At 44.7% G+C, this 21,992-nt stretch overlaps 1 protein-coding gene across 1 annotated transcript in view; it reads right to left on the reverse strand.

The window, feature by feature from the left end:
- Positions 1-481: 481 nt before the first annotated feature.
- SMAGP (small cell adhesion glycoprotein) overlaps positions 482-21,992 on the reverse strand; it is a 33,599-nt gene continuing 12,088 nt past the window's right edge. Inside the window, exons 2-4 of the mRNA XM_075334488.1 lie at positions 5,477-5,564; positions 3,089-3,166; positions 482-1,128 (exon numbers count right to left, since the gene is read on the reverse strand). Of these exons, the coding sequence (XP_075190603.1) occupies positions 953-1,128; positions 3,089-3,166; positions 5,477-5,510 (288 nt within the window). The 5' untranslated portion in view covers positions 5,511-5,564 and the 3' untranslated portion in view covers positions 482-952. The remainder of the gene's footprint in view (positions 1,129-3,088; positions 3,167-5,476; positions 5,565-21,992) is intronic.

A 21,992-nucleotide genomic window follows, 5' to 3' on the forward strand; every position in this document is an offset into this window, starting at 1 on the left:
GCCTGATCTCACCCACTGGTGCGTCCTTATTATGAGGGGGTGGCTAGGCTTTAATGGCTTTGTGTTGTGCCTGGGTGTGGGTTTTTGGTGGCAACAAGGAGGGTGGACTACTTCTGCAACTACCTGGGTTTGCCAGGGCATCACAGATGCATCCATGGAAAAAACAGGACTTTTTGCGGAGCACAAAAACAGAACGTTGTGTGAACGTAGCCTAAAGCACTCATACTGCTGCAAGCTGTACATGCAGTACGTTTCTCACCAGAGGTGTGCAGACATGTGGCATTATATAGTGACAGATCTCAAATATGCTGTGGATTTTGTGCACAGTACAGTTTAGGGCAATCTGCAGCACAACTTCTGATCAGATAGTGAAATCCTCAATGTGCAGATTTTAGTTCCCTGCAATAAAAATCCCATTTTATAGCATCAGGCCCTGTAGCATGCCCCATACAGATTTGCCACAATGTTACAGTAGTCCAAAATAATCAAAGGTAGTTTTATTAAAAAAATAATCAGGCAAGAAACATTGAAGAAAAAAAAAATGTAGGATTTGGCATGGCTGCAGCATTACACTTCAGTTTAGAAACAAGTAATGCAAAAGAAATTTCTTTACATACATTAAGAAAAGGTCACTACAAAACATGTTATCCACATCAGTGTATAGTGCAAAAATAAGACCAAGGCCTAGTGAGAAGTTGTGTAATGTGGTAAAACACCTACAAAAAAAAAAAAAAAAATAAGTAAAAATGTATTTACAAAACTCATTTCAATTACTTAGTCCTTTAGAAAAAGGAAAAAAAAAAAAAAAAAAAAAAAGACTGGTGATGCAGAACATGCCCACATCAGAGTGTTTTCTGTAATCCATACCAAAAATAAACGCAATGAAGGAGAAAAATTATACCAAATAAATAGGAAATAATTTAGTCCATTCCGTGTGGTCACTTGGTGCAGATCACATTAAGTATTCTTGCTTTTCTTCTTCAGGGTCAGTGTTTGTTTCTAGGGCCTTTTGTGCCTCCTCTTCCTCTGCTGGCTCATTGGTATGGTAGCTGCCCTTGTGTTTGTACAAGTAAAGTGCAGCCAGCGCCAGTACAGCCATTATTGTGAGGAACACAGCACAGATAACTCCTGGAAGGAAAGCAGAGCAGAGATTTTAAAGGGCACTACTCAGAATTAGGTGTTTCAAACAGAAAGGAACAAAGGCAAATTTTATTTTTTGTAGTTACCAGCTTGGAGGCTTAGCTGCTTTCACACATCAGTTTTTATGCAATCAGGCACAATCCAGCGCTTTGCAGAAAAACGCATGTGTTTTTTCCTCAGACTTGCATTAGCGCCGGATTGTGCCGCATGGCCTTGCGTCCGGTTTTTGCCGGATGCGGCATATTTAGCTGATGCGGCGGCCACATGGAACGTTGCTTGCAGCTTTTGTCTGCGGTGAACCCCCCCCCCCATCGCACCGTATCCGGCACGATTCACAATGCAAGCCTATGAACGCTGGATGCGGCGTCCTGCAGCAAAAAACACGCATCCGGATGCGTTATTTTTGAAGTGCGCATGCTCCGTATCATACCAGATCCATCAAAAAAAAAAAAAAAAAAAACCTGGTGTGAAAGCAGCCTTACCCGTTTTTTTCTAGTACTATATTATAATCTTTACAATCTCCACTTTTCACTAGAACAGGAGCACCATATGGCAACACAGTACATTTTTAATCTTATTGGGATAGGGTTCCTTAGAGGGAGTGTTCTCTAAAGCCAGAATGATTCAGGAAATGGCATGCTCCTCGCCAGCACAGGTTAGATCCTGCTGTCAGTGATTGACAGTGGGACTTAACCGGTTAACAGCAGCAGGCACATGTTAACTGACATGTGCAGGGAAAGATGTGAGCCTGCATCAAAGGCAGTGACAGGACCTGTGATAACCCCTTCCCAACCTATGAATTACTGCTATACAACAAGGTCTCCTTTCCAAGGGCAGATTTACCAATAAATGTAAAACCTCAATAGTTTCTCAATATTTTCTGACCTTGTTTTAGTGCACCATTCTATTAAGGGGTTGCTTGGGACTTTGACTTTTATTGATGGCCTATTTTTAGCATATTTGATCAATGGAGGTGCAACACCTGACAATGAGCAGCTCCTGGTACTGGCTGGATGTGCCAAGCTGCACAGCTGTCTGCAGATGGGTAGGGGACAGATTGAGTACAAAGTCTTTTGGGAAGGTTCTTTAAATTGTCGATAGACTTTCAGGATAGCTACATCAAATAGGTGGTGTCACAGACCAAGCCCTCTGGCTTCTGAAGACATTTGCAAGGCTTTTTTGTTTAGAAATAAACCAGTGAGTGGTGAATTCTTTTAAAGGGAATCTGTCAGGTCCAATATGCACCCAAAACCACAAGTAGCTCTGGGTACATTGTTAATCCCATGCTCCTAGTACAGATAAAGAATCTTTATAAACACTTTTTCTAAAGATCTCATATGCTAATGAGGCCAGGGACTAGTCACAATGGTGTTTTTACTTGGCTAGTTGGCCCCATTAGCATGTTAGCACACCCCTGTGGGCATGCTAATGAATGTGCAGCTTCAGAGGCATGGTCTCCTCTGCTGGTTTTTAGCTTAATGCGCATCAGAACATCCCAGGACTTCCAGTAATATGCACCACACCAGTTTGAAACTTTGACATGTACACCTGGCTTCATAGCACGCATGACTGAAGTCTGACACTTCTGATAATGTGCACTGAGCAGAAATTCAGTCTGGCATGGTGTCAGCAGTGAGACTGACCATGCCTCTGATGCTGTACATTCATTAGCATGACCACAGTGGCGTGCTTACATGCCAAGTGGGCCGACTAGCCAAGGGAAGAAATGCCCTTGCGACTAGATGCTGGCCTTGTTAGCATATTATAGAGAATCTTTAGAAACACTAAAGATCTAAATACAGCGACAGTTAGGCAGGGATTAGCAATATGCACCCATAACTGCTCGTGGTTCTGGGTGCATATTGCACTGGACATGTTCCCTTTAAGTACAAATATAACTGGTCTTATTTTAGCAGTGAAAACCAAAAGGGAAGAACATGTTTGTTACCTGCAACGACAGCTTTATCAGAGTTGTCCATTTCTGCCGGAGAGCTTGTAGTATAATTTATATATGGAACAGTTTGTGCTAAATAGAGAAAGTTGAAAAGTTAGAAAACTAGGGAGCAAGTAGTTACATTAGAGAAAAACAAAAAAAAAAAAACCCCACAAACACATTTTCTAGGGCAATTACACAGAAGATATCAGCTTCAATGACATCTTTCAATTAGACATCTTCAGGTAGGTATATTTGTCATTACTCAGCCAAGTAGCAATAGACAAGTTGGTTGTAATGACGTCACACGTGCTTACCTCCCCAACGACATTGCTGTGGGCGGCGAACATCCTCTTCCTGAAGAGGGTGGGACGTTCGGCACCACACAGCAGCCGCCCAATAGAAGCAGAGATGAGCGGGCTGAACATCCCGCCCACCTCCTTCCTTCATTGCCAGCGGGACGCAGGTAAGCTCTGTTTGTCGTTCCCAGGGTGTCACACGTAGCGATGTGTGCTGCCTCAGGAACGATGAACCGCCATGCAGAAGGAGGAACGACATTATGAAAATGAACGACGTGTCAACGAGCAACGATAAGGTGAGTATTTTTGCTTGTTAACAGTCATTCGGAGGTGTCACACGCTACGACATCTCAAACGATGCCGGATGAGAGTCACAAATTCCGTGACCCGACGATATATCGTAGAGTGTGACGGGGCCTTTAGAGCCTCTCAGCATGTCCACTGTTTAGTATCCATTGACTGCTAGATCTACACATACAAAATTATTCTGATCTTAAAGTGAACCTGTCAGCTCCAATGTGCACCCAGAATCATATGCAGTTCTGGGTACATATTGCTAATCCCAGCCTATGGTAGTGTATACAGGGACAAAAGATCTTTAGAAAAAGAATTTCTACAGATTTTTTGCTAATGAGGCCGGGACTAGTCCCAAGGGCGTTCTATTCCTCAAGCTATCCTCTTAGTACACCCCCTGTGGACGTGCTAACATGCTATTTAATGCAGCGTCACCGCACGTACCTTAGTTTGCTGTGACCGCGCTTCTGAATGCCGGGCACTTCCAGTCTTGCACAGTATGAAGCCAGGTGTGCACATCCTGGCTTTAGAGAGATCTACTGTGCATGACTGGAAGTGCCGGGCATTCAGGAGCATGAACACAGGTAGCTGCATTGAACAGCATGTTAGAACACCAACAGGGACATACTAAGAGCGCGAACTAGTCGGGGATATTACACCTTTTGGACTAGTCCTTGTGCTCATTAGCATAAGATAAAAAAAAAAAAAAAAATCTTTAGAAACTCTAAAGATACATATCTATTCTAGTGTATACAGGGATTAGCAATATGCACCCAGAACTGCTTGTAGTTCTGGGTGCATATTGCACCCGACAGGTTCACTTTAAATGATTATTCAAGTCACCAAAGGTAGACAAAGTGTAATTTAATACAATTGGGTTTCATTAACACTTAGAAATTGTAATGCCTGTCTCAACTGATTTAAGATATCAGACTTTACATGTACAAAAGTCAAATCTTTAAAAGTAAAGACATTGTAAAGTTATTATGACAGTACCTTTCAGGCCTCATTCACACATGGATTAAATGCATGTGTGATGGTCCGTGTGGAAGCTATGCAAGGTCATCTATGTCTGTGTGCTAGCCGTGTGACAGCTGGCTAGCACACGGACAGCATGAACTTGTATACCTGTCTGCAGCGCTGCTGTTACTTCTGGGTCCATGGTGAGTGCAGTGAATATGCAGGAGCGGGTCAGAAGCACCAGCAGAGGCAGAAGTGCTGGAGACAGGAAAGCATACCATTTTTTTTTTTTTTTTTTTTTTAAGTGACGTGTTTTCTCCGGTACATGTCACACAGATCACATCAGAGTGATGTCCACATGACATCCATGCTGCCAGCAGAAAACACATCACTGTGCTCTACATCCATTAAATTTAAATGGGTCTACGTGTGTCAGTGTCCTCTGTAAGTGAAAATGGAAGTCACATGTACCGGAGACACGGATGCGTGGAGGCCCAAGAGTGTCACAAGTGTTTTGCAGTGTAGTCTAAGAAGCATTTAGCTGTGTGCAACCTATTGGTCTGCATGCCATCAATGTGATTTAAAAAAAAAAAAATAAAAAATTAAAAAACAAAAACCTGTCACTGCTGCAGTTCTAGTGGCTGATTCCCTTTAAGTAGTGTTACAGGTTTCATAAACTAGGCAATTAGCATGGCTTTAATAGTGGATTTTGTTTCATAAAAAAAAGAAAATTCTTGCATTTAAGGACAATCTGACTTATTAGCTCTATAGACTAAAGTGGTGCAACTTGTATGGAGGCTTTTAAAACCTTGCAAAGAAATGAAAGCCCTGCAACAAATGCAGATCTTACTTTCAGGAGAAGTCACTGTGGTAGAAAGCGCCATGATTAGGATGTGTCGGCCTTCCTCCAGTCAACCTGGTGAAAATAGTGGGTAATCCTAAAGAAAAAAAAAAATAAATTACTTCACATCCAATTAGGGTTTGCTCAGACATTAGTGATTGACATCACCCCATGTCCTCTTGACAAGTTGGTTATGACAGTCAACTTTGTACCCATAGGGCAGAGGTCCCCAATGTTTGACCTTAAGCTACAGGCCTATAAAGTCATGCACTGGCTGGACAGCCATCACGGTTAAACAGCGCTACAGATATCAGGCAGCTCTTTCTGCTGTTCTTTAAAAACTTTAGGCTGCTTTCACACTTGCGTTCAGCGCAATCCGCCGCTATGGAAGAGTAGCGCAGTCCGTTAATGCACCGCACTATTCTCCATAGACTTGTATTGATGACGCAAGTGTCTGTTATATCCACCGGATGACACTGCGTCGTTATTTTGACACAGCGTCGGGCGGAGGAAACGTTACATGTAGCTTTTTTGGGTCGTTAAAAATAACACCTTGACGGATTCTAATGATTGTCTGTGGTGACAGATTCCACTGCAATGCGCCAAGCAGCGGAATCCGCTGACGGATTCTGTCACGTTCTACTGAGCATGCTCAGAACGATCTTTTAAAATCACTCCTGGTCTCTGTTGGTCAGTCTCTTCCTCTCCCCCCCCCCCCCTCTCTCAATACTCCCTGATCACTGGCGCAGCACTGTACAGCTGTCACTGCTCTGGTGGCTTCTCCCGCCTTTGAAAATGCCGGCCGCTCATTATGCCATCTCGTATTCCCTGCTTCCCCAACCAACCGGCGCCTATGATTGGTTGCAGTCAGACCTGCCACCACACTGAGTGACAGCTGTCTCACTGCAACCAATAACAGCCACCAGTGGGCGGGTCTATGTAGTGCAGAAAAAAAAAAAAAAAAAAAAAAAAACACACCAAAACAAAACCTTTATTTGGAACAAAACACCTTTTCACCACTGTATTAATCCCCAAATACCCCTCCAGGTCCAGCGTAATCCACATGTCCCACGACTCATCCAGCTCTGCTACATGAAGCTGACAGGAGCGGCTGTAGAAAACGACCGCTCTCCATCAGCTCCATGCAGCAACCGAAGTGAGCTGCGCGATCAACTGTGCCCTCATTCAGGTTACCCATGGCCACCGCTCTCAGGTGGAGGACTTCAGCTGTGGCTAACCTGAGTGACAGCACTGCAGTCACTCGGGGTGGAAAATATACAGTCACCTCTCCTCCCGAGAAAAAAAAAAAAAAAAAAACCACCCACATTCTCACAGGAATCCATTGCCTTTATTATCCCCATTTGCAATGCATCCGTCACAACGCCTGTGATGGATGCCTCACAATGCAAGTGTGACAATGCAAGTGTGAAGGCAGCATTAGGTGGACAGAATGAGAACTCCACAATATTGAATAGGGTGTATAACTTTCACAAGGTGGTCAAACATTAGCTGAAAACTGAGCAAACCCATCATGTTGTGGGCCCTTACCCTACAGCAGGGTGAAGTTCAGCCTTCCCAGTGCTTTATTAGTAAAGCAAATCTATCGTCAGATTTCCCAATACAAAATGCATATATTACCAAAAGGAGCATCACACCCAGCACTCGCTGTAAGCAACATGCAGACAACTTCGCACAAAAAACACCAAAGACGAGGTCCATCAAGTTCAACCATTTTTCCACCAGTTACATTTTCGACCGCCAACTTATTTATAACCCACAATGCCATTTGTTGTGAGAAAAGCATTCAGCCCTTTAAATCTGTTCTAGTGTGCCAGTACTAGCCCTGGTGGACAGAAGAGGGCCCTGTGCAAGGACAGTATATGGGCCCTTCACAGCCCAAGGGTTCATCATAAAGCTCAATTTCACCTGCTTTGGAGGTAGAAATGGGCCCTTGTGCAGCTGCAGAAGTTATATGTCCACCCTTGATTACTACCTCAATGGCTTAAAGGAGAATGGCTGTATTCTGAGCTGCAAGCAGCATAAGGCTAGTTTCACACTTTTGGCCGGTTCCGGCACACACCAGTGCAGTGTATACAGTACAATGGCAGTGCGACAAGCTCCGGTCACATGCTGTCATGTGACCCGGAAGTTACAGCACTGACACTGTACTAGCGTGTGCCAGAACCGGCAAAAAGCCAAAAGTGTGAAACCGGCTCAGAAAACATGCGGTTTATTGAAGTTATGCATTTAGAAACCAAGGTGGACATCCACCTCCTATTGATTTGAATGGAAGGCAGATATGCAGTACCCAGCAAGAAGATGGAGCTGCTCCAGAACTGAGCATTGTGAGCCACCAAGTCCATCTGACTGGTGAGTGTCAGACTCCGGCTGATCACCTATCCTAAGGATAGGCCATCAATGATAGTGGACAACCTCAAAAGAACAGTTCCCATAGAGTGCAGCAGATGTAGGGCATGTGCAGGCACCTTCCACTGTAGGAGGTTTCCCAAACAAAAGCAGTTTAAAAACAAAACAGCCTGAATTAGATACTGTGCAGAAATACTGCAGCACCAGGCAGTTAGAGGGATTGTCTGGGATTACCACCTGAATCACACGTCAGAACCGGCGAGGCCACTATATCATCACCAGCTGATCGCAGGGGTCCTGGACCCAGACTGTCAGTGTTAAGTCCTAGGCAACCCCTTTAGACAAATTTATCATCAGGCTTCAAATTTTGCACAATGAAGCAGAACGCTACAGTAAACAGAATTTCTAGGTAGTTTCCTAGAGCGCACACCCCAGTATAACCCTCCTTCCCCGGGACAGCGGAGCTCACACCACTGAGCCCCCCGGAGACCGCAGCGCACGGCGGCAGAAACGTGTCACGTGACCCTGCGGAGAGTCACAGCGGAACGTCACAGCGATAACAGAATGACCAATCAGAACATAGCTGATAGGAAAAGTCACCCAGGAATTAAGAGACGCACGCTGATTGGCTCCTATGAGCAGCCAAGTCCCAAAGAGTCCTGAAAGTATTTGGACCCACGCCGCTCTATGTAGAGATTCGCGGTTCCTGGCCAAGTGCCTGCTGGAACTTTTAGTCCTTGCTGTGTGTGCCCCTGCGTGTGAACACTGAGCGCGCTCACGTACGAGACTAGAGTGTCTGACAATCCCGAGCAGCCTCCCCGCCGGCCGCACACCGCGCCAGGAGAAACACCGCTCACCTGAGATGGCTGCACACTGGAGGAGGACAGGTGCAGCTGCCTTATATCCCGCCGGCCACACCCAGCACCTCCTAGTAACCCTTCACTGCCTGCACCTGCTCTCTGCTGCCGGTACATCAGCCGTACGTGACTCCATCACCACAGGCCGGTCCATAGGGAGCTGCACTGCGCCTGGTGCCGGTGGGAAAAACAAACGTATAGACATATCTACTCTGTACACACACACACACCTCACCACATGTATATCCCCCGCATACGTACATGTACACACAAACATATATACTGTATGTGTGTGTATACAAGTATACACAATGCAAGTAAACACAGGTTTATAATAAGCTTCAGCTTTTTTTGGCCAGAGACACCACTGACTTTTTCTGGCCTTGTTTTTAATTAGAGACTTCTTAGGCCTAGGACACACGGTGAGAAAAATGGAGCGAGTGGGATGCGATAAAAAAATCGCATTCCACTCGGACCAATATTACTCTATGTGCCCGTTCCCATGAGCGATTATTGTCTCAGCCCTAATCGGACCGAGAAAACAATCGCAGCATGCTGCGACTGTAATGTGATCTCGTGCCACTCGCACCCATTCAAGTCTATGGGGCGAGAGAAACCGCACTGCACTTGCGTTACACAGGTGTAATACGAGTGCACTACAATTCTTGTATCAGCCGGCAACGGAGGAGATAGGGAGATAAATCCCTCCCTCTCCTCCACAGCGCTGGCCTTCTCCTCCACAACGCTGGCCTTCTCCGCAGCGCTGGCCTTCTCCGCAGTGCTGGCCTTCTCCGCAGTGCTGGCCCTCTCCTCCACAGCGCTGGCCTTCTCCGCAGTGCTGGCCCTCTCATCCACAGCGCTGGCCTTCTCCGCAGTGCTGGCCTTCTCATCCACAGCGCTGGCCTTCTCCTCCACAGCGCTGGCCTTCTCTTCCGCAGCGCTGGCCTTCTCCGCAGTGCTGGCCCTCTCCTCCGCAGTGCTGGCCCTCTCCTCCGCAGCGCTGGCCTTCTCCGCAGTGCTGGCCTTCTCCGCAGTGCTGGCCTTCTCCTCCGCAGCGCTGGCCTTCTCCGCAGTGCTGGCCCTCTCCTCCGCAGCGCTGGCCCTCCTCTCTGCAGCTGTGGTCTGATTGTGACCACAGTCACAAGACCCTTGCATGATACTCGGCTCCCACTGTGCTGCGAGCATGTGCCGAGTCTCATGCAAGGATCGCACATAACCCTGTGTGGCCTCAGCCTTAAAGTTAACCTGTCACGTCCCCTCTGGCCTCCACCCCAGCAGCATTCACGTGTGTATGACTAAATTCCCTCCCTAACCAGCCCTGTATAATGCTATTCATTAATATAAATATCTAAGAAAACTACCGGACTTATAAACCTTGCTGTCCCTATGCTAATTAGGCCTGTGACTAGCTAGCCCTTTTTCCATGTTATCTTGCCCCTGTGGGTATGATTACATAATTTCCACGAGCCGTGATAGAAAGGTTTATAAATCATTTTCTTAAACATTCACATTAGTGACTAGCGTTATACAGGGCTGGTTAGGTGGGGAATTTGGCTATAAAGATTACAATGCTGCTGGGTTGGAGGCCAGAGGGGACCTGACAGGTTCTTTTTAAGACCACATTACCTTAAGTACCATATTTATTAATAGGCGCGCACATAGTTCCTGCACAAACACCAAAAATATTCAATGTTTTGGAATTTCTACCACTTTCTGGCGCACATTACAGTAAATGTGTCTGGTCACTTGTGCCATCCCTTCTGCAACACTTTACCCAGTTTGTAGAAAAGCGGGGTGAGCAGGGATGAAGGTTTAGGGTATGTGCGCACTAGGCGTTTTTTTCACGCTGCGTTTTTATGTGCGTTTTTGTCTCAAAAAACGCACCCGCGGCTAAAAAAACGCGGCAAAAACGCATGCGATTTGGTGCGTTTTTTGCTGCGTTTTTGCTCACTGCGTTTTTAATCAGTGCACAATGCCATTAAAGATTGTTGATGAAAAAAGAAAAAAAAAAAAGGTCTGATGTCATTTCCTTCTTCAAAATGTTCATTGTATGCAGGAGAGCAGACAGCTGCAGAACTAGTGTATGCAGGAGAGCAGACAGCAGCTGCAGAACTACAAGGCTCAGCATCCTCCATTCACTAGTGTATGCAGTTTTTTGCCCAAAAAGAAAAAAAAATGACATGGGCTTCGCCATATTTTTGTATGCTAGCCGGGTACAGCAGGCAGGTACGGGCTGCCCCCAACCCCCAGCTGCCTATTTGTACCCGGCTGGGAACCAAAAATATAGAGAAGCCCTTTTTTTTTAATTATTTCATGAATTTCATGAAATAATTAAAAAAAAAAAAAATGACGTGGGCTTCGCCTAATTTTTGAGTCCAGCCGGGTACAACTAGGCAGCTGGGGATTGGAATCCACAGTGCAGGGTGCCCAAGATCTCTGGGCACCCCCACTGCGAATTGCAGTCCGCAGCCACCCCAGAAAATGGCGCTTTCATAGAAGCGCCATCTTCTGGCGCTGTATCCAACTCTTCCAGCTGTCCTGATGCCGGGTGACTAGCTGGGTAATAATGGAGTTAGGGCTAGCTGTATATTATCAGCTAGCCCTAAGCCCGAAATTCTTGGTGTCACGCCAATATTAGACATGGCCACCATGAATTTCTAGTAATGATAAAAATAAAAAAACACAACACACAGAAATTTTTTTTTATTAGAAATAAAACACAACACAATTAGTGACTCCATCTTTATTGAAATAAAGAACCCCCCTCCGCAGTAATCCTGGGTTAGGGTCCCGCGCCGTCCAATCCGGATCCAATATCTGATCGGTTTGCTGGAAGGCAAAGCGATCAGATGATGTGTCAGGATCAAGTGCCTGAATCCCATCACACATCAGCTGATTGTATAAAAGCCGATTATACAATCAGCTGATGCATCAGTGCAAAAAAAATAAAATAATACATACTCACTTATGTGCTGTGCTGATTACCGGCAGCTCCTAGAGCGATCGATTGGACAGGAGTCTGATCCCGTCCGATCGCTGCAGGAGCTGCCGGTTATCAGCTGATGAAGTCCCCTGACGGCAGGATCAGCTGATAGCCGGCCGGGCGCGAAAAAGCCAGCGAGACTACGATCAGCTGATGCGTCAGGTGACTGCATCAGGTGATCCACCGCCAGGTCCTGCAAGCAAGGTCCTGCCCCGGGGAGACTGCACACAGCCAGAGCGGCGGGACCGGGACAGGAGCGGACATGGCACCGGGACCCTGCAGACAGGTGAGTATATATGACATTTTTTTTTTTTCTACTGTTCACTTTGGTTTTCGCCGCTGCCTCCACCTCCCGCCCAGACATGGCGCCGCACGGAGCTGACATGCACAGGACGGGAGGTGGACGCAGCAGTGACGGTACCGGGAGGATTCATGCTTCTGTGTTTACCAACAGAAGGAATCCTCTTCCTGTACACGTCACTGTAGTACCCACCCCTTGCGTTTATAGCTGCGTTTTTAGTCATAGAAACGCAGCTATATTTGCAATGTGCCTTTTTCATTGCGTTTTTGAACATCTCATTGAACTCAATGGGTGAAAAACGCAGTGAAAAACGCAGAAATAATTGACATGCTGCGTTTTTGTGGTCACCACAAAAACGCAGCTAAAAAAAAACGCTGTGTGCAGACAGCACTTCTGAAAACCCATTGACATTGCTGGGGAAGCAATGTCACTGCGTTTTCAGCACAAAAACGCGGTAAAAAACGCCGCTAAAAACGCGGCAAAAACGCCTAGTGCGCACAAGGCCTTAAAAACCTTTGCATTATGGCATAAGGATGGCACACGGCACAATTTGCAAATTTTTGAATGCCAGTTTGTGGGGTAGATAACTTAATATGCCTGTTTTTTACCAGCATCACAGATGAAAAGCAGCAATAAAAGTCTACGGGTCTGTTAAATTTACGGATAGCATCAATGTACAGTCAGTGTGCTGTAAGTCATTACCATTGTAATGGATAGGAGAAGGTTTACAATTTATTTGTCCATATGTGAAAATCACTGATGGTAAAAACTGACACTGAAAAAACTCACAAAACTTGGATCCAAAACGCTGAGGACACTTTTTTTTTTTCTTACGTGAAAAAACATGGACATCTGAAGGAGGCCTAAAATATAACAGAAGTTCAGCTTCTGGCTGAGTGCGCGCAGTACGGTATGTATGAGCCCAATGCAAAGTCTATGGCCCTGATTCATCTTTGGCTGGCTAAGCTCACATGAATGTATAAAAAAAATCGTCATCCACAAAACCCTGACATTTTTTTTTCACTTGTCATCCGTGTGAAGTCTTTCTGCAATCTGTTTTAAGTGAAGCATCACTTCAGCATTTTTTCACTCCACAGCTGGAGCAGTGCTTTAAATCTAAAGGCTGCTTTACACGTAGCTTCATCGTTAGCGATGTCGCTCGTGAAAGCACCCGCCCTGTCGTTTGTGCGTCACGGGCAAATCGCCAGTGGCGTACAATATCGCTAGGCCCCATCACCCGGACTTACCTTCCTAGCGACGTCGCTGTGGCCGGCGAACAGCCTCTTTTCTAAGGGGGCGGTTCGTGTGGTGTCACAGCGACATCACACGGCAGGCGTCCAATAGAAGCGGAGGGGTGGAGAGCAACCGCATGAAAGACACGCCCAGCTCATTGCCGGAGCACGCAGTGTTGTTCGTCATTCCTGGGGTGTCACACGTAGCGATGTGTGCTGCCTCAGGAACGACGAACAACCTGCGTCCAAAAGCAGCAACGATATTTGGGAAAGGAACGACGTGTCAACGATCAACGATTTGGTGAGTAATTTTGATCATTAGCGGTCGCTCGTGCTTTTCACATGCAATGACGTCACTAACGAGGCCGGATGTGCGTCACGAATTCCGTGACCCCAACGACATCTCGTTAACAATATCGTTGCGTGTAAAGCCCACTTAAGTCCCTTGCCTCCTTTGTTAGGGTTGTGCTCACATGAGTGTATAACACGGCACAGCGCTTGCTCTAGTGTTATGCTATGGGACAGTGCCAACCAGCGCTTTTTTCTCATGCTGATTCAGCAAAAAAATTGCTGCATGCTGCGATTGGCAGTGTATATTGGATGCCGCTATTGCACTGACTGATGGCATCCAAGTGGAGTCCAATATAAGCTGACACAGACAATGGAGAAGAGGGAGAAATTAAGTTCTCAGTCTTCTCCACATCTGTGCTCCAATTCTTGCAGTAGATAGAATCGCATCACAGTAAATGACACTAGGGTCAAACTTTGAGCAGAATGTCATTACCATAATCGGCCCGATTCTCTCACATGAGAGAACAAACGCCATTATGAGTGTACCCTTATACTCACCCTCCTGACCCTCCTGCATCTTTATCTGTTATCAGCACTGCTCCCATTGGCCTCCGGTAGTTTGTGACCTGTCGGCAGCTTCAGTGTTTCATGGAGCACACCAGAAATCCAAACTCAATGCAAGTCTATGAGAGCCTCGTTCTGTCCTTGTCCTGGTTCTCATAGACTTAAGGGTGCTTTACACGCTGCAACATCGCTAGCGATAGCACCCGCCCCGTCGCTCGTGCGATATTTGGTGATCACTGCCGTAGCGAACATTATCGCTATGGCAGTATCACACGCACATACCTTTGCAGCAACGTCGCTGTGACCGCCGAACAATCCCTCCTTCAAGGAGGAGGTGTGTTCGGCGTCATAGCGACGTCACTGCGGCGTCACTAAGCGGCCAGCCAATAGCAGAGAAGGGGCGGAAATAAGCAGGCGGAAGATCCCACCCACCTCCTTCCTTCCGCATTGCCGGTGGACGCAGGTAAGGAGATGTTCGTCTTTCCTGCGGTGTCACACATAGCGATGTGTGTTGCCGCAGGAATGACGAACAACATCGTAGCTGCAACAGCAACGATATGGAAAGGAGCGACGTGTCAACGATCAGCGATTTTTGACGCTTATGTGATCATTGATCGTCGCTCCTTGATGTCACACGCTGCGATGTCGCTAACGGCGCCGCATGTGCGTCACTAACGACGTGACCCCGACGATATGTCGTTAGCGATCTCGCAGCGTGTAAAGCACCCTTTACATTGAGCACTTATGAAGTAATTTTTGACTTTTGGCCAATCTGAAGTTGCGGTCAGAAGAAGGAGCCTCGAGACCAGAGCAGCAACAATAAAGGTGAAAATGCCAGAGGATGAGTATAAGACGGGGCTAAAGTTTACAGTACCACTCCAGCTAGAATGGTGCTTTACTTTACAAAACCCTTTACAGTTTCCAATGTTACAGAGTTGCAAAGTATCTGTAAAACCGGATGTCATATTGTGACTCCGTATGGGATCTGTTAGTGCCATAAACTTGAATGGGTGAGTCTCGTCTGACACACAGAAGAAACGTGCACGCTGCAAACTTTTTTACGCGCAGATTTTGGCAGTGAACAGCATCGCTCATCTGCAATGTCACATTAAATATACTTGAAAAGAGGAAAAAGGTGAAGGAACATCCAATCCTGGAAATGGAGATTAAAATATAAAAAAACCTTTATTCAAACCATATTAGAAATGCGGAAATGTCGCTGAACAGTTCAATTGACGCATTTCTGGCATTAAGGCTGGGGCCACACAGGGCACTACTGTGGTTCTCGCATGACACTCGGCTCACGCTGGCAGCACAGGAGGAGTTGAGTGTCACGCGAGTGTCACTGTGACTGAGGTCCGATCATGCGATCGGACCTCAGCTGCGGGTGATGGGCCGGCACTGAGGAGGGGCGGGTGGGATTATTTTGTAGCCGGCTATTGCTATTCTCGCCCTGCACTCACGTTGCACCGATGTACTGCGAGTGCAGTGGGATTTTTTTCTCGCCCCGTACACTTGAATGGGTGCGAGAGAAACAAGGAATGCATTACACTCGCAGCATGCTGCAATTGTTTTCTCGGTCCGATTAGGGCTGAGAAAATAATTGCTGATGTGTGCTGACACAGGCTAATATTGGTCAGAGTGGAATGCGATGTTTTATCGCATTCCACTCGCTCCGATTTTCATGCCGTGTGTCTTAGGCCTTATAGACACCCTTAATCATTGGAAGTTCAGTAAGAAAATGAATGCACCGGAAAAGGTTTTAAAGCTAAAGATCACATGGCATCAATAAAAAAAACACTTACACATAGTGAAATATCAGGTAAAGGGTATAAGACAGAAAAGGATTGCAAAAAACCCCACCAAAATATAATCAAACACAGAAAAACATTAAAAAACATGCAAAAAATATTTATACATTAAAAGCAAAAAAATAATACTTTTTTATATGCAAGAAATACAAATAAAACAAATATCAATAAATATAAAACAAATCATTTTTAGGGTGTTTTGAATCTAGAGTTAATATCCAAAAAGGCTCCCTCAAGGTTAAACACTTCTGCCTATTTCCCCCTCTTATTGGACGTGGTACAAATTCAAGAGCAAAAAACTGAAAGCTACCAGTATTTCATTGGTGCATGGTAACAAAATGCGTAACCGCACCTGAATATGCAGCATTAACATTTTTAATATTATTCATATGCTCAGAAATCCTTTTTTCAATTTAGACTTGCATTGAGAGATTGTAACGTAACTTCTAATCATTCTTATACTAACAATCCTGAGGAAATCAGATAGACGACGAAACGCGCGTCGGAAGAAGGCAGACAAACCTTACACACCTGTGTAAGGTATTTACTACTCCATTATATTTCTTCTACCAGTGGACTATGGTGTAGCGTCTATGCTGATGGCACTTAACTGGGCATTTTTTCATACAACTACTACACTGATATTTGTCAAATAGACCATGAGTCTGTTCACTAGATTATACACTGTATTAATTATTATTTTTTGAACATTTATGCACTCTTGGCAAACACTTTATGGATATTTACATATTGTCTATTTTTTCAGTTTTTTTGTTGTCTACATTTAACTATTTTTACGCAGCTTAATTAGTAGCTTTACTGCTGTCAGTCGGCTTTTTTTACTAATCACTTTCGTTCCTGCCTTATTTGAGTGACCCTGTCTTTATAGGCACATTGTTCCCAGTAACTATAACAGAAAATTTGTAGTTAAATTTTTTTTTCTAAATTTTCATTAATAAAACATACAGTCATATGAAAAAGTTTGGGCACCCCTATTAATGTTAACTTTTTTTCTTTATAACAATTTGGGTTTTTGCAACAGCTTTTTCAGTTTCATATATCTAATAACTGATGGACTGAGTAATATTTCTGGATTGAAATGAGGTTTATTATACTAACAGAAAATATGCAATCCGCATTTAAACAAAATTTGACCGGTGCAAAAGTATGGGCACCTCAACATAAAAGTGACATTAATATTTTGTAGATCCTCCTTTTGCAAAAATAACAGCCTCTAGTCGCTTCCTGTAGCTTTTAATGCGTTCCTGGTTCCTGGATGAAGGTATATTTGACCATTCCTGTTTACAAAACAATTCCAGTTCAGTTAAGTTTGATGGTCGCCGAGCATGGACAGCACGTTTCAAATCATCCCACAGATTTTCAATGATATTCAGGTCTGGGGACTGGGATGGCCATTCCAGAACATTGTAATTGTTCCTCTGCATGAATGCCTGAGTAGATTTGGAGCATTGTCTTGCTGAAATATCCATCCCCTGCGTAACTTCAACTTTGTCACTGATTCTTGCACATTATTGTCAAGAATCTGCTGATACTGAGTTGAATCCATGCGACCCTTAACTTTAACAAGATTCCCGGTGCCGGCATTGGCCACACAGCCCCAAAGCATGATGGAACCTCCACCAAATTTTACTGTGGGTAGCAAGTGCTTTTCTTGGAATGCCGTGTTTTTTTGCCTCCATGCATAACGCCTTTTTGTATGACCAAACAACTCAATCTTTGTTTCATCAGTCCACAGGACCTTCTTCCAAAATGTAACTGGCTTGTCCAAATGTGCTTTTGCATACCTCAGGCGACTCTGTTTGTGGCATGCTTGCAGAAACGGCTTCTTTCGCATCACTCAGCTTCTCCTTGTGCAAAGTGCGCTGTATTGCTGACCGATGCACATTGACACCATCTGCAGCAAGATGATGCTGCAGGTCTTTGGAGGTGGTCTGTGGATTGTCCTTGAATGTTCTCACCATTCTTCTTCTGTGTCTTTCTGATATTTTTCTTGGCCTGCTACTTCTGGGCTTAACAAGAACTGTACCTGTGTTCTTCCATTTCCTTACTATGCTCCTCACAGTGGAAACTGACAGTTTAAATCTCTGAGACAACTTTTTGTATCCTTGCCCTGAACAACTATGTTGAATAATCTTTGTTTTCAGATCATTTGAGAGTTGTTTTGAGGAGCCCATGATGCCACTCTTGATAGGAGATTCAAATAGGAGAACAACTTGCAAGTGGCCACCTTAAATACCTTTTCTCATGATTGGATACACCTGCCTATTAAGTTCAAAGCTCAATGAGGTTACAAAACCAATTTAGTGCTTTAGTAAGTCAGTAAAAAGTAGTTAGGAGTGTTCAAATCAAGAAATCGATAAGGGTGCCCATACTTTTGCACCGGTCAAATTTTGTTTAAATGTGGATTGCACATTTTTTGTTAGTACAATAAACCTCATGTCAATCCAGAAATATTACTGAGTCCATCAGTTATTAGATATATGAAACTGAAATAGCTGTTGCAAAACCCCAAATTGTTATAAAGAAGAAAGGTTAACATTAATAGGGGTGCCCAAACTTTTTCATATGACTGTATGTTTTAAAATTTTAATGCTCTATGGTGTTTTGACTCTTGTAAACGGCCCCATGCCTGTTGCTTGTTCATGTGAGCTTTTTGAAATAGTTAGGCTGTGTGCGCATGTTGTGTTTTTTCATGCGTTTCCGCAGCGTTTTCAACTGCAGCGTTTTAATGCAAAAATGCATGTGTTTTGATTTTCAAGCAAAGTCTATGGGAAATAGGGCTTTCTTGTGTGCACAATGCTGTTAAAAACGCATTGTTTTAGTTGAGGAAAATTTGTCAAAATCTCTGCGTTTAAGGAAGCAGCATGTCACTTGTTTTTGTCATATTGGCAGCGTTTTTCTAACATTAGAGTCAATGATAAGTTTCAAAACGCATTCTACATCAAAATCCTAGCATTTTACATGCTTTTTTGACAAAATAAACGCATGCATTTTTGACATTATATTAAGGGCATTATATGTCCCTTTACACACACACATAGTCCGACAATTAAATTAATGAAAATCAATAATTTAACGTTATTTGAAACATGACTATTAGATCACAGTTATCATTTTAATAACATAAGCTATTTTGTGTTTGAATTTAAGCATGTTTTTTGTTATCATTTTTTTTCCGTTATTTTCATAGTGTTTGAATGTTTAAACTTTATTTAGTAGTGTATTTGTATTGAAAACGCAACTGACTTTAAACAATGAAAAACATGTAAAACGCTGTAAAAACACGGCCAAACGCGGTAAAAACGCAAGCGTATTTTTTCCGTTTTTGTGGTCAAAACCAAATTTGACAAAGACAATTTCTGCCAGAGGATGTGTTTACAACTGCAACTACCTCAACGCAAAGTGCGCACATAGCCTTACAAGTCTACAAGAGCCTAGTTCTGGCTCTCATAGACTAATGCAAGTCTATGAGAGCCAGAACTAGGCTCTTATAGACTTGTAACTATTTCAAAAATCTCTCATGAACAACTAACAGGCATGGGCCCATTTACAAGAGTCAAAACACCATACAGCATTAAAATTGTAGAGATTTTAATGTAACTTCTGATTTCTGGTGGGACTAGAGTGACGGCGAAAAAGGTTAAATCGCTGAAGGTAAGTATAAGGGGCACTTTGCACACTACGACATCGCAGGTGCGATGTCGGTGGCGTCATGTCGAAAGTGACGCACATCCGGCGTTGCTCTCGACATCGTAGTGTGTAAATCCTAGATGATACGATTAACGAGCGCAAAAGCGTCGTAATCGTATCATCGGTGTAGTGTCCGGGAATTCCATAATTACGCTGCTGCGACGGTACGATGTTGTTCCTCGCTCCTGCGGCAGCACACATCGCTGTGTGTGAAGCCATTGGAGCGAGGAACATCACCTTACCTGCTACCTGCAGCTCATGCTGACTATGCTGAAGGAAGGAGGTGGGCGGGATGTTTAAGTCCCGCTCTGCTCCACCCCTCTGCTGCTATTTGCCGCCTGCCGTGTGACGTTGCAGTGACGCCGCACGACCCGCCCCTTAATAAGGAGGCGGTTCGCCGGCCAGAGCGACGTCGCAGGGCTGGTGAGTGCATTTGAAGCTGCCGTATCGATAATGTTCGCTACGCCAGCAATCACAAGATATCGCAGCTGCGACGGGGGCGGGGAGTATCGCGCTCGGTATCGCAAGCTTCGGCTTGCGATGTTGTAGTGTGCAAAGGGCCCCTAACATTAGGGTCAGAGGATGAAGATTTAAAGTATCACTCGAGCTCTGAAAAACAAACACTGGAGTGGTGCTTTAGGGGCATCACCAGGTATTATAGGCATGGAATGAACAAGTTTGCAACATTTATCTTTTTCCATTCTTTATGAAAGACCTTTTAGAGCCTGGATACTGGTTAGATTGGGTTCAGATCAGATGACACATAATAGGGCTATACTATATGTTAATAACAGGACAATACACAGTGGTAATAACAAGACTAAGGGGCACTTTGCACGCTGCGACATCGCACCTGCGATCTCGTTGGGGTCAAATTGAAAGTGACGCACATCTGGCGCCGTAACGATGTCACCGTGTAAAGCCTAGATACACTGATCACCGATCGCAAAAATGTCACAATCGGGTGATTGGTGTAGCGTAGGTCATTTTCATAAATTCGCTGCAGCGACAGGTATGATGTTGTTCCTCGTTCCTGCGGCAGCATACATCGCTGTGTGTGAAGTCGCAGGAGCGAGGAACATCTCCTACCGGCGTCATCGCGGCTCCCGCTGGCTATGCGGAAGGAAGGAGGTGGGCGGGATGTTTACGTCCCGCTCATCTCCGCCCCTCCGCGTCTATTGGCCGCCTGCCATGTGACGTCGCTGTGACGCCGCACGACCCGCCCACTTAATAAGGAGGCGGGTCGGCGGCCAGAGCGACATCGCAGGGCAGGTGAGTGCGTGTGAAGCTGGCGTAGCGATAATGTTCGCTACGCCAGCTATCACCATGATATCGCAGCTGCGACGGGGGCGGGGACTATCGCGCTCGGCATCGCAAGCATCGGTTTGCGATGTCATAGTGTGCAAAGTGCCCCTTAAAAATAATGTTCAAAATTATTCATATAGTGTGCAAATACAGACATACTGACACATGCAATCCTAAATTACAATAGCAAAAAAAGTGTGCAAATAACAGACCAGGTAGTATCCCAGAACACAGTACATTTAATAGTTTAATAGTGCCATACAGTGTACATAAACAAGCCATACCCCGTATGAATTGCAAAACATTGTGCAAATAACAGACCATATGCTGTTGAATTAATATTTCCACACACTGCACATTTAATATTTCTGAGTAGTGGGAAAACAAGGCATATGCTCTCTCCCCAAGTCAATCATTTGTCCTGATAACTAGGGTATAGTTGCCATCTGGAGCTTTTCTTTATTCTGGACTATTTAGATATTCACTGAGTGATAACATTATTTCATGACAAATTGGGGAACAGTAATTATAAAGATTATTTTGATGCTCCAAGTATCTGCACAAGATGCTGCATGGTGACCTGGAGAGTGTTCAGTTCACTATAGGCTCAGTGCCCACGCTGTGTAGTTTTGACGCAGATTTCCAGAAATATGCAGCAAAATCTGCATGTCCATTGTGAAGCCAGCAAAGTCTATGAGAATTCAGAAGTGCTGTGCCCACGTTGCTTATTTTTCCCTTGCATGTTTGGTGCAGAAAAAAATAAATCTGCACCAAACACGCAAGGGAAAATACTCAACGTGGGCACAGCACTTCTGAATTCTCATAGACTTTGCTGGCTTCACAATGGACATGCAGATTTCTGAAAATCTGCGTCAAAATCCGCGTCAATATATGCAACGTGGGCACAGGGCCTAATAAGTCTGCTCTAGGAGTCCTCACAGATAAATTATTTTCCTGATTTGTCATAATTAAAACATTTAAGAAAAGGGACAAACTGCACTAAACTTGTTGGGACAGAAGCAAATCACCAGTGGCATTATTGATGGTCCCTGAGGATGCCCCTCCCTGAGTGTAATATATGCCTGCTGTGGTTAAGTGCAATT

The sequence above is a fragment of the Anomaloglossus baeobatrachus genome, chromosome 2, assembly GCF_048569485.1.
Source record: "Anomaloglossus baeobatrachus isolate aAnoBae1 chromosome 2, aAnoBae1.hap1, whole genome shotgun sequence".
Lineage (NCBI taxonomy): Eukaryota > Metazoa > Chordata > Amphibia > Anura > Aromobatidae > Anomaloglossus > Anomaloglossus baeobatrachus.